Source organism: Acyrthosiphon pisum, chromosome A1 (genome assembly GCF_005508785.2).
Source record: "Acyrthosiphon pisum isolate AL4f chromosome A1, pea_aphid_22Mar2018_4r6ur, whole genome shotgun sequence".
NCBI lineage: Eukaryota > Metazoa > Arthropoda > Insecta > Hemiptera > Aphididae > Acyrthosiphon > Acyrthosiphon pisum.
The window spans coordinates 30,648,467-30,664,746 of NC_042494.1; the positions used below are offsets into that span (position 1 = coordinate 30,648,467).

The window sequence follows — 16,280 nt, forward strand, 5'->3', positions numbered from 1 at the left end:
TAGACGTAATAATAATAATAATAATATATGGTATTGTTCGCCGTCGACTTTCGATTCGGCGGGACAACAATGAGCGACGACGTATTAAAAAATAATAATAATACGTAAAGGGACAAACCTCTCCCGAGTATACTCACCGGCCCAGCTATACCCTGCATTTTCGGGAGTCGTCGACACACATTGCACTGGTGCGGGCGAGGGACCGTCAAAGGAAATCGGGAAAACAATATAATAACGTATTAATGTGTATTCACATTATACATACGCGTAGGTATTATTATTATAATGTCGGGGAATAGGGTCGTGAAATGAAAACACTTTTTGTACACAACAACATTTTTTTTTTTTTTTACGTTTTATTCATATTATATTATGTTTAGCAGTTATTCGCTATATAATAACTTAATAATTATTTATATAATATTTGTCATCACTATATATATATTATATTTATGTACCATATATAGTAACGTTAACAACAATTACATATGCTGATACCTACACACGTGTTGGTTTATATTATCATAATAATAATTATACTGTATAAATAATTTTTCAGCAACAATCTAACTAATATTGACTCTTTTGACTATTTTTTTTTTTTTTTGGGCGTAAGTACCGATATAATATTATTATACTGTATTTTTTTTTTATACATAATTCCGTCGGATAAATAAATACACAATACGTATTACTAAATACTCCGCTCACCCCATCGATAATAATATTAATATATATATAGGTACTAACATAATATTTAGATTACAATTTATTTTCACCTTACGTTTATGATCGTTTTGCGTTGTCACACACGCCTTTATCATTATTATTATTATTATTAATAGAAGGTGCCGCGTAGTTCATAATAATATATTATATCGTATGCGTATGTCTTATTTTTTTTTTATCGTTAAATTTAAAAACGCGTTTTTCCGATTAATACAAATATTATATAATATAATGTACGCGTTACACAATAATAATTTTAATACTTACGGTACGTAAAATTACTAAAATATATACATACATACACACGTATATATATAATTATTTTAATATAGGTAATAATTATTATTCGTATATATAAACCTACACGTTTAGATAGTTGCAACAATAATAATAATAATAATAATATACACTACAATATACGTAAATAATAATAATAATAATAATATATATAATATCTCTGTCATCGTAACATACGAATATCGTGACAGTTTATTACTCGACGTAGACATCATAATATTATAAGTGCTGTGTAATGGCTGGGTATGTGTGTATAATATGTTTGTGTCTGTGTGTGTGTGTTTGTGTGTGTATGTGTGTATAGTTGATTTAAATCTTTCATATTATATATTCATATATAGGTATGTTATATACATGACATGATCGGTTATACACGGTTATAGTTACAATATAACAATAGTAATAATCATATAGGTAATAATAATAATAATAATAATAATAATAATCGTTAAAATTTTCGCAACAATTTTTTCGGAATGTACCTACGTTTCGACAGCATGTTTTTTTAATATTACATTGTTTTTGAAACAAAATCGTGAATACAACATTATTTTATCACATATGAGATCTCGCGATTTGTGTAGGTAGTTTTTATTAAAAATTTTTTTTTATTTCATTATTATATTATCATAATGTTCTTGCCGCGCCCGTACTTAGATAGTTATAATATATTACTATCAATATATTATTATTATAATATAGAATTATAAGTTATACAAAAATGAATTCATCAGATACAACATGAACACCCTGATTGTACTCCAAAATTTATATTTATTATTATTATTATTTAAATTGATTTAAACACTAGTGTAAAAACGGAAATCTACGTATAGTTTACGAACATAATATGTTACTATCTAACTAGGTTTGTAGTCTTCAGTACGCTGCTTGCTATATAATATAGTATAAAAATTTCGGATGTACGGTTCATTTTATTTTCAATTATTATTGTGTAATGTATAATATATTACATCGTTATAATAGGTATATTATGTGCTTTTTGGCAGGAAACTCTCCAAAACAGTGGCTCATTCATCTTAACATACATATCGTTACAATATGGTCATCAATATAGTTATACTAGTTAAATAACAGTTATAACATTTTTATTTACTTGTTATAATATGGTACTTAAAAATTACTCGCACAACATGTATTATAATGTATTACAATAATATATTTTAATTTTAATCCTAAAAAACACTAACAACTAATGATTTTTGTTTGTAATTTTTTTTTTCGCTTTTTACGTTTTTAAATTTTTTTTCAATAACTCTATAATCATCATTATGTATTAACGTTGTAATAATTATATTATAATGGTGCAAATTTAACCTAAATATTACAATGTACATAATTGTTTTTTTTTATTATTCAATAATAATAATAATAATTATGACTTAGCTCGTCTGGTACACGACCAGTGTAACTTACACGCTATGCTTATACGTTACACTTTGGTTTATCCTAGGCGATTATTATTCATCAATATTTATATAGTATAATTGTTTTATTTATATGTACACGCTTTTCGTTTTAATCGAACGTTTTTTTTTCCTTTCGCTCTTTTCGTTATTAATAATTTGATATACATATATTATATAGACTATATATATATATTTATATATAGTTATTAATTTTATATTCAATTTGTTTATTTTATAAAACTACTCGATGGCTACGATTCGGCCTACGCACGTTTCCCATCTAATTAATTAGTTGTGTTTTTATCAACAAAAAAACATTTACTACAATTTAGCACACTTTAATTTACATAGATTATATTATCCTTATATATTAAGTAGTAAAATAATATTACATATTATTTTTATACTAGGGAGTCGTAAAAAAAACCACCAACACGATTATTTTGCGGGTCGTTATATATATACATATATATAACGTAATATATATATACAAAGAAACGAACAAAAAAATTGGTGATTTAAATCGGCAGACAAATGGTGGTGTGTGATGTGAGTGTATTGAGCACAGGAAATAATTTCGGTGGGGAGCACTCGAAGCGAAGATCTTAGTTTTGGATGAAAAAAATTTGTATTGTATTGTTAATATAATATATACGTTATATTATAATAACATAGAGCTATAGTGGACGTGATAATTTTCATTTAATTTGTATTTGTATTTATTTTTGTTTTGAATTCAAAGGGACACGTTTCGATAATGATATTATCATATTATTATATAGTTATACCTATACCAAAAACTGACAAACATAACACAACAAAATATAATATCGTAATCGTATTACCTATAACATTCTATATAAAAATGAAAACAGCTCGCTATATAAAATTATTATTTTTCTTTCCGTATAAATATTTACAAAAGTCAGATAAAACAGCAAAACATAGCGAAATTATTACACATTGCGAAAAAAAATATTAGTAATAATAACTATATATTATTATGTAGGTAGTACGCGTTATGCCTATAGACTCGTATTATTACAAAATGAGCGAATTGATCGCTGTCGATAACATAATATATACTATTTACATACACACGCACATGCACACGTGCGTCTGTGTGTTTCTGTCGCGCGTGTGTGAGTGCGCAATAATAATAATATAATATAATAAAATAACATTCTGTTATATTATATTTATTTATATTATGCATATTAACACACTTTTGTTCTCTGGAGCCATCGTATTATTATAATTCATACAAAAATGCTTCATTAATATTATAGTTGTTCAAACAGGTGAAGTGAAAAGAAAAATAATAATAAATAAAAACATCAACAGAAATGTGCTGAACAAAAATATATCATTTTTTTTTTTTTGTTTCAATGTATAAAAAAAAATCGTTTGGCAATCGATGTCCTACACTTTTTAATAATGCGCGGTCATTATCAGTAGGTATGTATATTATTATAACATAATATTATAATTAAGTCATTATTATTAGTTACTTTTAATATTATTATTATTTTCGTTTTTTGAGCATGTAAGCACAATTATTATTATGTATATCATCCATCGTTAACTTGACTACTAAATATTTTACGACTAAATAATTTTTTTTTCGTTTTTATGGTATAATTATCGATTTTATTATTTTTTTTTTATCACAATTCTTCATCACTCGTGTCGATGATATGTTACGTTTTTTATTTGGTTAGCGATCTATTGTTTTTAAAAAACCGAATGCAACCCATCGGGGGATTCGACACCGTACAAACGAATAATAATACATTAATATACTGGCCCGTATAATATAATATAATAATATATAATATTGATTTTTTTTTTTTTTTTGGCGCCCCAAATGATTTATTTACAATTCGTTCGGTACACCGGCAGGGCTTTCGGGGTATTGTAAATTTGATTGGCTTGACTATGTGTGTAGCAGAAGGCGGAGTTTGGAAGAATTATCGTATCGCGTTTTTGGGCTCCAGAATTCAGTCGTCCTCAGACCAGCAGGCTCGGCGTAAGCCACTCTTCGTCGGCTATCTGCAAACCACATCAGTGCCCTTATATAGTATTACATCGTACGTGAATATGTGAATCAATATATTGTGTGTTAGTTATTTTTATTTTCCGTGTGTGTGTGGACTGTGTATGTGTTTTTTTGTGCGAGGAACTTGTACAAAACCCGTGACTTTTGGGTCTATATTTTACTCTCGGGAGTCAAGCGATATCCATATTATTATTATCATACGATGTATAATAATATAAACGAGGACACGGCGACCGAACGACTGCAATGCATCGGCGACTGGTTAGGTTCAGCGCATTTGTGCGTTTTCAGATTTAAAAAATAATAATAATAAATAACACAGTTATCAATAATTCCACGATCCGAGTGATGAATATTTCGTTTGTCGAATGTCACGTGTGCAGGTAAAACACCGCGAATAGATAATTTGGAATGGTTACTAAATAGCAGCCACCGTGATGCGCATTACAGCTAACGAAAGCACAATACTATTGCAATCGTCGTTGTCGTCGTCGTCGTCGTCGTTGAAGTTGTCGGCAATATAATAAAATATTATTATAACCGGGAAGTATCAGGTGTGAGAGGGTTAAGCCGAAATTAAGTTCGTCGACAAATTATATCACAAGCACAATATACACGACGGTGGTGCGATTTTGTTTTGTTTTTTTCTATTGGTGTGGTAGGAGGGGGTTGGGGTGACACGAATCTATTTCCTGTGCAAACCTAATCACACTCAAATGCGTTCACACGACAGTTTGTCAGAACGGGATACGCGGGGTTTGCCGAATGTTCGCCTCGTAGCAGTATAAAAACAACTAAAATATACAAAATTATAAAAAAAAAAAAATTCTACTAAAATAATTGTAATAAATAATAACGTTAAGAGCATTCTCGTCTACAAAATTAGCTAGATATATACGTTTCATCAAACTATGTGCATATCGAATTCGACAGATTCGAAAACAAAAAAAAACCATAATAGACAATTATAATTAATAATAATAGGTAATAATAATAATAATAATAATAATAATAATAATAATCTTATTGAATACCGGACGCGTACATTGAGTTTGCAATCGACCGGTATCGTATTTAATATAATAATAGCGTAAATAATAATAATAATAATAATAAAAAAAAACTAATTATAATAACGAAAGCGCGTGATAGGTGTGCCGGGGAGGATCTTACGGGGGTAGGTAGTGGCGTGTTGTGTTTGGGGGGCATGTGTTGGGGGTTAGCGGGAGGTAAAAAATTGCGCGTCTTCGTGTCCATTTAGACGTATTGGATTTTCGAAAAAAATCGATACAAAAATATGCACGAGGTGAAAAATTGGGCACTATTCGTTAGGGGTTTTGACCAAGGGGATTAGGGCGCGTAATACAATTTCGTGGGACGATAAGCGCCATCGAATCGGTCGGCTGTGGAGGCTGTGGATGCTGCGGCGATGGCGGCGGCGGCGGTGGAGGCTGCGGCTGTGTAGGCTGATCACGAGGTGGCCATTTTCAGTATGGATAGCTCGTTGGCCTCATAACCACCGTGGTGCTGGTGGTGGAGGTGGTGATGGTGGTGGTGGAGGTGATCATACATGGGCCACGCGGACGCCTGCACCGGTGCGGGGTGTTGTTTTACCTGAAACTGGTGGAGCGTCGGATAGGCCGGTATCATGGCGGCGGCGGCGGGTGGCGGGGCCGGTGCCGGGGCCGACTGTTGGGCCGCTACGGCAGACGCGATCTGTTGGCCGGGCTGTAGGGCCCCTGGTTGAGTCCACGCGGTCGTCGCTCCCGTCGGCAGTGCTTGCATTCCCATCCGACTGCGAAAACGAAAAGCAAAAATGCAAACAATATTTTCAATCAGTCGTGTCAAAATGATCGTTAACATATTCTACTGACGATTTAAATAGTACCTATAATTTTATATTGCGTATCACATAAGTAATCAGGGATGATGATAGTAATGTAGGGAGTCTTATAACATATAATAACATACATTTTAACTACGAATAATGTAAACTAAAAATAATATTAGATATCAAATTAATTTTTTTTTGTACTTGAGATATTTTTGTTATTCTACTATCCTATATAATTAAATGAGTATCGTTTGACTCATGCTGTAACAGTACTACAGTTATTGTTGGCAATTTTCATTTTGATGGAAATCAGTAACAAGCTAACAGAAAATGCACTCAAGCCAAACGAGTATGAAAAAATACAATCTCACCACGGCGACACTTCCTGATTACACGCAAATAAACACCATTATTCTTATTTTATCTTAGCCTCTGATTATAATTAAGTGCATGGCTATTCTTCATACACCACTAAGCACGTAGTATGTATACAGAAAGAATAAATTAAGGCGGAGGGGATTAGTAAGTAAAAAAAATTTTAATGAATTATATATGGCCATTTCGAAAAGAAAATATTTTATGAGATCATTTCTGTATGATGGCTGGGGTGGGGGCTGTTGGAATCATCAACCAGTCATAGATTCCTTATAAAATATATAATAATGTTATGGATAACTAGAAATTTAAGGAGTGTAAGTAATCACATTTCATCCAAAAGGTTTTATTGTTTGACAAAAAGTCCACAATGGTATATTATAGATGTATCAAATACCTATGTTGTACTATAATATTATGTAAATAATAATATTGATAAATATCAAGTGATATTATTTAACTATTTTAAAACCTACAGTTTTTCTAGCTAATTTTTCTACCTATTATGTGAAAAAACAGTTTGTTAAATCTAAACGCTGATATCAGTTGGTGGTCAAAAGGTTACGTATGAATCATACCAATTAAAATAATATGAAGCTGACGACGTAGCCTGAAATACTGATTGTGGTTATTTCCTAGCTTATTTGTAGCTTAGCATAAGACTACCGATCTAGTTAGGCGTCCCAACAAATAATTAGTCTTAAACTTGAAAGTGCAGAAATTAAGTCATAATACGTTTAATATGCTGTAAACGGTGAACTATAAAATAATGATTCGGTGCGATTAAATAATTATTTTTATCGTAAGGCCATAAATACATTTTATTCTACAATATTTGACACGTTCGAACACCGTTTTTTTTTTTTTTTTTTTTTTTTTTTCATGAAGTCAATAATTATTTAATTTTATATTCTTGCAGTGTACCTATATTGTAATAATATTATGTTTTTGGAACAGATAGAGAGAAAATTTTCGCAAGACACGTTTTCATTGATATTAATTTTATTACGTTCAAGTGCTGTTCAAGCAATTGATTTAAATCGAATAGAAAAATAAAATATAACGCAGTGCGACAATTAAAACGAGAGAAATACCATTGAACGTGTTTATCCTACAGTGGAATACACAGTTTTACATTTAATGAAAATGTATTTATATAGTGTACATTTGGAAAATCCACCTTAATATTGGCTACTTTTCATACATTTTACTGTTATTTAAAAATAAAAATATTAACCATATTATTTTTCAACAAAAAAAAAAATTCGAATTCAATCAGTACGCTCTACATTTCAATGGTTAATCTGATAGGATTTTAAAATGTTTTTATTTCCGTCTATTACGTACAAATGCATTTTTCGAATTTATTACAATGAAGGTAGGTGGTAATTCGGTCATCCAAAGTTATGTAATTTTTTGTCAGTATTGTAGTATACAAACCATTGCTGCAGGCAAGAGTTTGTTCGTTTAATTCAAATATCCGCGATCTTGAAAATTAATGTATATAATACATTTTTATTGCACGCGGACAAATATATTTGAAAAAGAAAAATAACCACAATAATAGGCATGTTGGATTAAGAAAATAAAAAAAATGAGCAACTCTATAGAGTGGCGCCTGTACCATAGTTATACAGTTGTACAATTATAAGATTTTCTACGATGCTGCAGAATTAGTCGCATAACAATAAGAGTTTTGCTCGAAATTCGCGAAACCCGACACATCGATAATAGGTACCTATACCGATTACCCTGTTATATCTAGTGTTATAATGTACAACGGTCGTCGCCGCTGACTTACCCAAGATAACCTTGTTGGTAGCCGAACTGTCCGTACGTGTAACCTTGGACGCCCTGCAGGAACTGGCCCTGTAGCTGTGTGGCCGGATAGCTCTGCGGGTACCAGTAACCGAGTTGCTGGCCGTACGCCGCGGCGGTGTACGGGAACTGTGTGCTGCTGAGTGCCGCCTGAAACGTCAAAAAAAAAGGGCCACGGGGCGAAGGTCAGTCAGCGTCGAGTCGAGTCGATTCGGAATAACGGGAAGTTTCGCACGGAAACCATCGAAGTCCGCGGTGGTCCTGAACTTACCTGCGACGAGCACACTTGTGACGCGTTTTGTGACACGATCGGTTCACCGGACTCTTTGCCCCACGAACACTTGACCGGCTGGCCGTTGATGTCCGAATTGTGGACAGCCACTATAGCGTGAGTGGCCGATTCCTTGGTGGCAAATCTGGAACATCCGACAAGGCGGAAAGCGGTTTTTGTTTAAAACGTCCACACACAGTGGCGCGCGGATGTCGGGGATACATTTTTAATCCGACCGGGTCGCTTAAATATTGAGGACAAACGGTCCGCAGGTCCTGGCCCCTAACACGGTTTCTCCAAAATGGTTGCCCGAAACAAGGTATATGCTTAATAATAGATGCACACACATTCGACAAAATACGCGCGCGCTTGTTTGCGTGCAAGTATATAGTCAAGTCGTCGGGGATGCATTCTTAATCCGTTTACAATTGGCCGGGAAAGAGGCCGCCGCCGCGCAGTCCATGGGGAAGTGCAGGAAACCGTCCGACACAATCTTTCTCTCTACCCTTTCTACTGCCTCTCTCCTTCCACTCTCTCCGACCACCTCCGACAACGCTTCACTACCGTCGTCAAAGGTATTGGGTCGTTTCGGATGTACGCTCATGTATTATATATATACCATAACCGGTATGTGTGCAGAGTATTATATATGTATATAACGCGTATGTATATATAAGTATATAATATGTATGGTATATGTATATAATATATATTGTATATATATATATATATATTCCGACTGGTAAACACAGTCCGACCTAGCCGTATACCACTACTGTAAACAAGGTAACGAACTTTATTAGCTCAGCACGTATCCACTGATGCCGAAGTCTTGGAGCGAATGAATATTTTAAGCTTCTAAGTAGCCAGCGGGCCGGAACTCCGGCGGAGCCGACGAGAGAAAACAAACATTCCGTTTCACAACGTTAAGACATTATGGAAACAAAAACCCAGTCGTCCCTCGAAATTTTCCGACGAAATTAGTGTGTGTCGATTTCGTTATTTCCGTCGCAGAATATTATTATGCTATAACAATAATATAATATAATGTATGGAGGAATCAGAATGATAGTGACGACGACGCATTACGCTAGCGTGGGTTTATTGTTTATTTTATTATTACTGTTATTATTATTATTCGTCTGTACCTCTGAAATCTCGTGCCCCGCGTAATGATTTGAGGGCGGCCAAAACGATTTATTGCCGGCCGATTTCACGGGTTGGATGTCGCGCAGGACGACGCATAAAACTTTACGCATTAAATACGCGGAGGACGACCAGCGGCGGGTCGCTATAAAATTCCAATTCAGTTTTTCCCGATGTCTCATAAGTAATTCAGACGGGCGGGCGACTGGGTCTAAAAATATGGTTTTATGGAGATACCGTCCCCGGGATCTGTGCACGCGGTGAGGTCAAAGGAAACCGCGGATCATCCCACAGGAATTGTTCAGGATTGAACGAACCTGGTATTTCGGTAAGCATGGTACATTAAAATGCGTCTCTATAGCTGGAGGAGTAATACGAGCGATACACCGCCGTTTTGTTTTAATATATTTGACAGGTATTTAACTTGTTCGATACAATACGTTTATTAGCGTATAATCCGATTACACTATTGTTCAGAAATTATCCTTTAAAATCAGTGCTGTTCGTGGGTCGTGTATATAACGACGTAACTACTAACTATTATATTATATGTACTTAAAATACACGTTATATTATATTACACAGTGTACGAATTCAGAAGTTTTAAAATTTGGTCTATATATAGATATAAGTAACATTAATGACTATAATATTATGTAAAACGTTTAATAAGCAAATAACAATAACATTATGATTATGAAAAGTCTAAAATATGTACAGCTATAAAACAACAAAATTTACTGTCAACAAACAAAGATCATCTCAATTATTATAAAAAATATTGATATACCTTATGTATATATTATATGTAAATATTATATTATGTAATGTGTACAAGTACTTATGTTAATATTATCAAAGTTAAATAACGGTATAACGTTAAAGGCTTATCATAATTGTAAACATACGAATTATCTCATGAATTGCGCGCAAAATGGAAATAACTAAAAAGTCATCGTAAAAAAAAATCAATACTCACAAACTGCTGTTCGTTTTCGGGATTAATTTTATTGTTTGTTCGCATATGCAAATAAGAAACAGAGGACTATAATAACTATTATAACGACGGCCGAACAAACGTTACGCGTTTTATAATGTTTTAACGTAGTAGGTTTAACGTACCTATATAGATTATAAACACCTACTTATATTGTAATATTAAATAGTGAAATACCACCAAATTAGTGGAGCAATCGCGGTTAGCCATCGATCTGTCGAACATAAAAATAAGATTCCAAAAAATGAATGATCTACGCATTTTGGTGATGGGATTTTGAATTTGAGAATAACATTGCACGCGATACTATAGACCTACAACAGTATATTATTAAGAAGATGTAAAATAATTTCGACGCAAAATCCGGGACACGTGGACGTTCTGCGTCGGCCTTTGCAGGAGTAGGTCTCCGTGGCGGGACGATTATATGGCTCACACACACACACCTACACACGTTTCTATATTTGTTTGTTTGTGTGTGTGTGTATGTGTGTGTGTGTGTATGTCTAGTAACGCTGGGGACGACGGGTCTTGGGCGGGAAACGCCGTTAATTTATGTATTCGAGGTTGGAATGATGCCGAGTGTACGGGTTAATGATTTACCAGTAATATTGTGAATATGGACCAAACTACCAAAGTACCGCCCACCCGTCTTTCAAAGGCCGTACAACACACGTGAAACACACGCACGCGCGCGCGTGCACACACACACACACAAACACACATACACATACTTATAATATATATATATATATATATATATATATGTTATAAGTGCTGTTCATTACATTTTGGGAACGACAAGAACCACTGTCTTCCGCGGCAGTGGTCGAATAGCAGTGGTGGTGGTGGTGGAAGACGTGGTGGAGGTAGTAAAAGTGGAGGCGGTTGGTACATTAGGATATCCGTCGTAGTGTTTTCGCCAAGTGCACACGCGTACACTTGCACACACACAAACGCGAGGTACCCTACCTATATACAGGGCGTTTGAATAATTAAATCATGTTACTAGTGAAATCGGAAAGACCTGCCGTTCCGATTCGCTTGAAATCCGATTACCTGCCGAAGCATTTCGTGTGTCCTTTCATTTATTTATTTTTTTCCATCTGCGAAGATCGATACTGGGACCCGTCTTTAGTTTTCGTTTTGGCTTGACAAACTCCGGCGTCCGTCGAATGAAAAATTAAATCGAAAAAATTGATAGTTTCGGAATTTCTTCCATTAAACGACCATCTATAATATTATGTACATCATAATATGTGCACGGTGTCTACCCTATCACCTTGCGCAAAATGAGATTCCAAATAATACCAAAAAAAATTTCAAATAAATTTCAAATTATTGCAAAAACATTTTTAGGATTGTCAAATCAAATTTTAGGTTAGATGAGTTTCGGGCGACCCGATCGGATCGGCGCGGTGAATTAATAATTTATTCATAAACTTATCTCTCTACTCATTATAATACAATACAATATTGTTTACAATGCCTTCAATTTTACTGCCATTACGCGTATAATAATATTACTATAACGATGGCGTCGTCAACTTACCGGACGAATGCGTAACCCTTGTCTTTGAACACCCGTATCTCTTGGATATTGCCGAATGGAGCGAACGTCTTCTGCACCAGCTCGTCGGTGAGTCCGCTGGTGAGTCCACCGCAGTACACGGTGCAGTTGGTCGGGCTCGACTGGTTGTACACTTCATCAAACGTCAGCGGTTTAGTGTTGGCTGAAACGAAATTCAAGAAACCATTATTGTAGAACCGCGATCAATACAAACGATTGAAACATAATTATTATAAGTTCGGTCGCGTCATATTTTCAATTTATTGTTGACAGGAAAAAACTTTTTTTCACGACTCGTTCTGGTATAAAAAATTAAATAAAACGTAAAACGCGCCCGAGTCGTGAACTTCCGATGTCGATGAGACGCGACATCCATCGGTATCGTTTATCGTCGTGTTGTTTTACGCTGTATTATTATAATTATGCGTGTTGTCTATTATTACACACTCATCGCAATAGTATATTATAATATATAGCGCGCGCTAGACACGGAGAAAGCGCGTTTACCTATATAACTCTAATATAATAATATTATAACTATTATTGTGTGTGTGCACGTGTACGGCGTCATTGTTCCGGGCATACTTCGACCCCTCTAACCCTTCGCATGACTATGTGTGTGATGTTAAACTTGGTTCGGACTTGCAACTCAGATCCCACAAAACTCGTGTATACCTAACAAACCTCCCCCGTATTCGGGTACATGCGGGCGTTGACAATTACGTCAAAACTTGCTAGACAATAGACGGGCGCATTTATATTATATTATATGTATATACACGATATGTATATAATGTGCGTTGGCGCAGTTGTTGGCGAGAATTCTCATTTCGATAGTGTTTCCAAGTCAAACATAGTTGGGAGAAGAATAGTTTCGGCGGAGCAAACGTCAATCAATGACACGCAGGAGAATTGTTTCGTTTCTCGTTGTAACGCGGACCGCCGACGTAGCTGTTTGATTTACAATTATTTGCTTTTGAAAAAATTAATCGATTCAAAACTATTACCTAATTGTAAAGTAATAATAATAATAATAATAATAATATGGAGCGTATTGTTAACTTTAAATTTAAACTAGTTGGCTGTATAGTAGCGTATTTGTGACTTGCGAAACATTAACGATATACTGAAACTAGGTACTAAAAAAATACCGCTTTCGAACCGCATCGGTGTATGGTGTTACCCGTATCTTAGAGCAAGTGTACCTACATTATAATATTATGACGACCTCGTTCCGTCCGTCGAGAAAAGAGACTGCAATGGCTGACTGTAGGACGTAGCTAGGGCAGATTATTAATTCGATGGCCAGCAGACTCTTCGTCGAGAAGCATGTACATATTATACTTTGTAGGTGATGCATATGTCAGTATATACCATTTTGTTTGTGACGGAAGGTAATTTCACCGTCATCTTTCCTTGGGTAAGTGTGTGTGTGTATGTGTGTATGTGTTTGTGTAATGTATACACGCGGCCGGAACGCAATACATTAATATGACGTGATGTTGTCGGATGTCAATTATTATTCTCGGAACTTCACGAATTCGAGCATTACCGAGGGCCTTGCATAATATTCAAAATCTTAATCGACACAAATTTTGAATTTGTTACATATTATCGTGTTAGTAACTCAAACTAAGAAATGTATGTTTTATATTTATTATATTACCTTAAATATACTCAATATAGGTTTTATATAATAAAAAAAAAAGTTTATGTACCTATTATCAGTTAATCGGTTGCAGCCTAAGTATGTACCTATGTTGCATGTTTAGAATTCAATTTTGATTTTGTAATTGGATTATTATTTTGAACATATTTACTGTATATTACACATATATTTTATTTATTACTATTTATAAATTTAAATAGTTTAAGACGTTTTTGTAGTATATGTAATAATATGTATGACCAATTAACATATTTCATTGTTTTTTAGAGCATAGAATTCCGAGCTCGGAATTATTATTTATTTATACAATAGGTACTACTGATGTAAGAGTGTAGTGACATTTGTGGTGGGAAACGAGGTGAAATCGAATCCACCGATTGCGACGACCACGTACGTATACGTCCTACATACATATTATACGCAGGCAATATGCATGCGGCGTATAATAATGTACAGCCGACCCAGCCTTTGCGGCCTACAGTGTGTATAGAGACAATATATACTGCAGTGGCCCTGACTACGAGCGAGTCGACAATAAAAGTTTTATTTACATTAAACAAAGTGTACTCGGACACGCAACCAATTAGCAAATTGTCCGTGCGTAATGGCGGTTTCCTCCGGCGAATTATCCACACGAATGGAAATGCTCTGACAAACTTTCTCGGCGCATTTGGCAAGTATTCTGCTCCTTCATCTTTAAGTTTTCAAGTGGTCGGGGCTGGGGGCCCGTCACTGTTTTTCTGCCGCCTCCTCCTCCATCTCATCCTGCTCCTCCACTACCACACCGATCTCATTCACTATATATATAAATATATATAAATACATATAGATATACGCGCCCGCTCAGCGAAAATCTCCGCTAATGCTATACTGTATATAATCATTTTCCGTCGCGGGGGGTTTTCACCGTCTCACTCTTTCTCTTCCTCCAATATATGTATATATATATATATATATATATTTATATTTTGTTTTAGGAAATAAATGTTGTTTTTTCCACAATCCCCGCTACGGGCCACCATATAATTTCCAAAGATTTATGAGGTCGTAAAACTTCGGGGGGTTCTTTAACTCAAAAATTCAAATTCCACCGGGGATACAACGATGAAAAACCAACTACGGCAAAAAATATACACACACATACGAATAATGTATACACACCCACATTTGGGCGCGCGTACGATTTTCTTTTCTCTTTTCAATTTTTATCTTTTGTACGTTTGCCAGAGATGATCACGAAAAAAACCACAAGAACGGCGATGATGAAATAATTGATTTTTCATATATTTTGTTTGTTTTTTTTTTTACATTCCTTTCGCGAGCCGACACTATGCTGCAGAAATCAGTTATAACAATATTCTCGGAAAAGCAGTCGATTTGCGCATGAATAGAAATTAAAAAAAAAAAAAAAAGTAAAATAAATTCGGAATATCATAAATTGTATATAACATACATATTTGGTTTATGTTTACGCCTGCGTCTAAATGAAATCGATATATATATTATATATATATTAAAAAAAAAGTAATAATAATAATAATAATAATACAATGATGATGTGGTGGTATAGGTACGTATACCTACGTCACGTCACGCTTCTGGGAAAACTGCTCGAGGGAGGGCAAGACGGTCTCGAGGGAAATTTTGAATTAATTCGAATGCATAATTCATATGCCCGCGGCAGAACGCACGCGGGCACTGGAGCAGTGTTATGATAAATTCCGTTGCTAATTTAATGCGTTTTAGATACATTACATATTGATGCTGTTTTCAATACGATATTCCGGCAGCGATATTGATATATATATATATGTATGTAATGAAATCTGAGACCCAAATGAGAGCATTATATATCATATAATATAATATGTGTATGCATATATATAGGTATACTTACTTACGCAGCGACTGTGCCGAATTAACCGCTACACATTGACACGTCTTCACCTCACGCGTCGATGAGTTACTATACGTACACGGTTTGCGTCGAGAGGGTGGCGCGGATAGACGAACGGCAGTGTACGAAAACTTTGAAAATATAATACTATTTAGCAAACTTCATCTCGACATCGATTTAACACGACC

General features: G+C 34.6%; 1 protein-coding gene across 4 annotated transcripts in view; it reads right to left on the reverse strand.

The window, feature by feature from the left end:
- Positions 1 to 3,338: 3,338 nt before the first annotated feature.
- The window catches only part of LOC100161686 (nucleolysin TIAR), a 356,777-nt gene continuing 343,835 nt past the window's right edge, over positions 3,339 to 16,280 (reverse strand). For 3 of the 4 annotated variants that reach the window (XM_016805847.2, XM_016805846.2, XM_003245652.4), the window contains 4 exons: positions 12,509 to 12,689; positions 8,814 to 8,958; positions 8,526 to 8,692; positions 3,339 to 6,310 (listed from right to left, as the gene is read on the reverse strand). In XM_016805847.2, coding sequence (XP_016661336.1) covers positions 5,986 to 6,310; positions 8,526 to 8,692; positions 8,814 to 8,958; positions 12,509 to 12,689 — 818 coding nt within the window. In that variant the 3' untranslated portion in view covers positions 3,339 to 5,985. The remainder of the gene's footprint in view (positions 6,311 to 8,525; positions 8,693 to 8,813; positions 8,959 to 12,508; positions 12,690 to 16,280) is intronic. The other variant, XM_016805848.2, reaches the window with a different exon arrangement.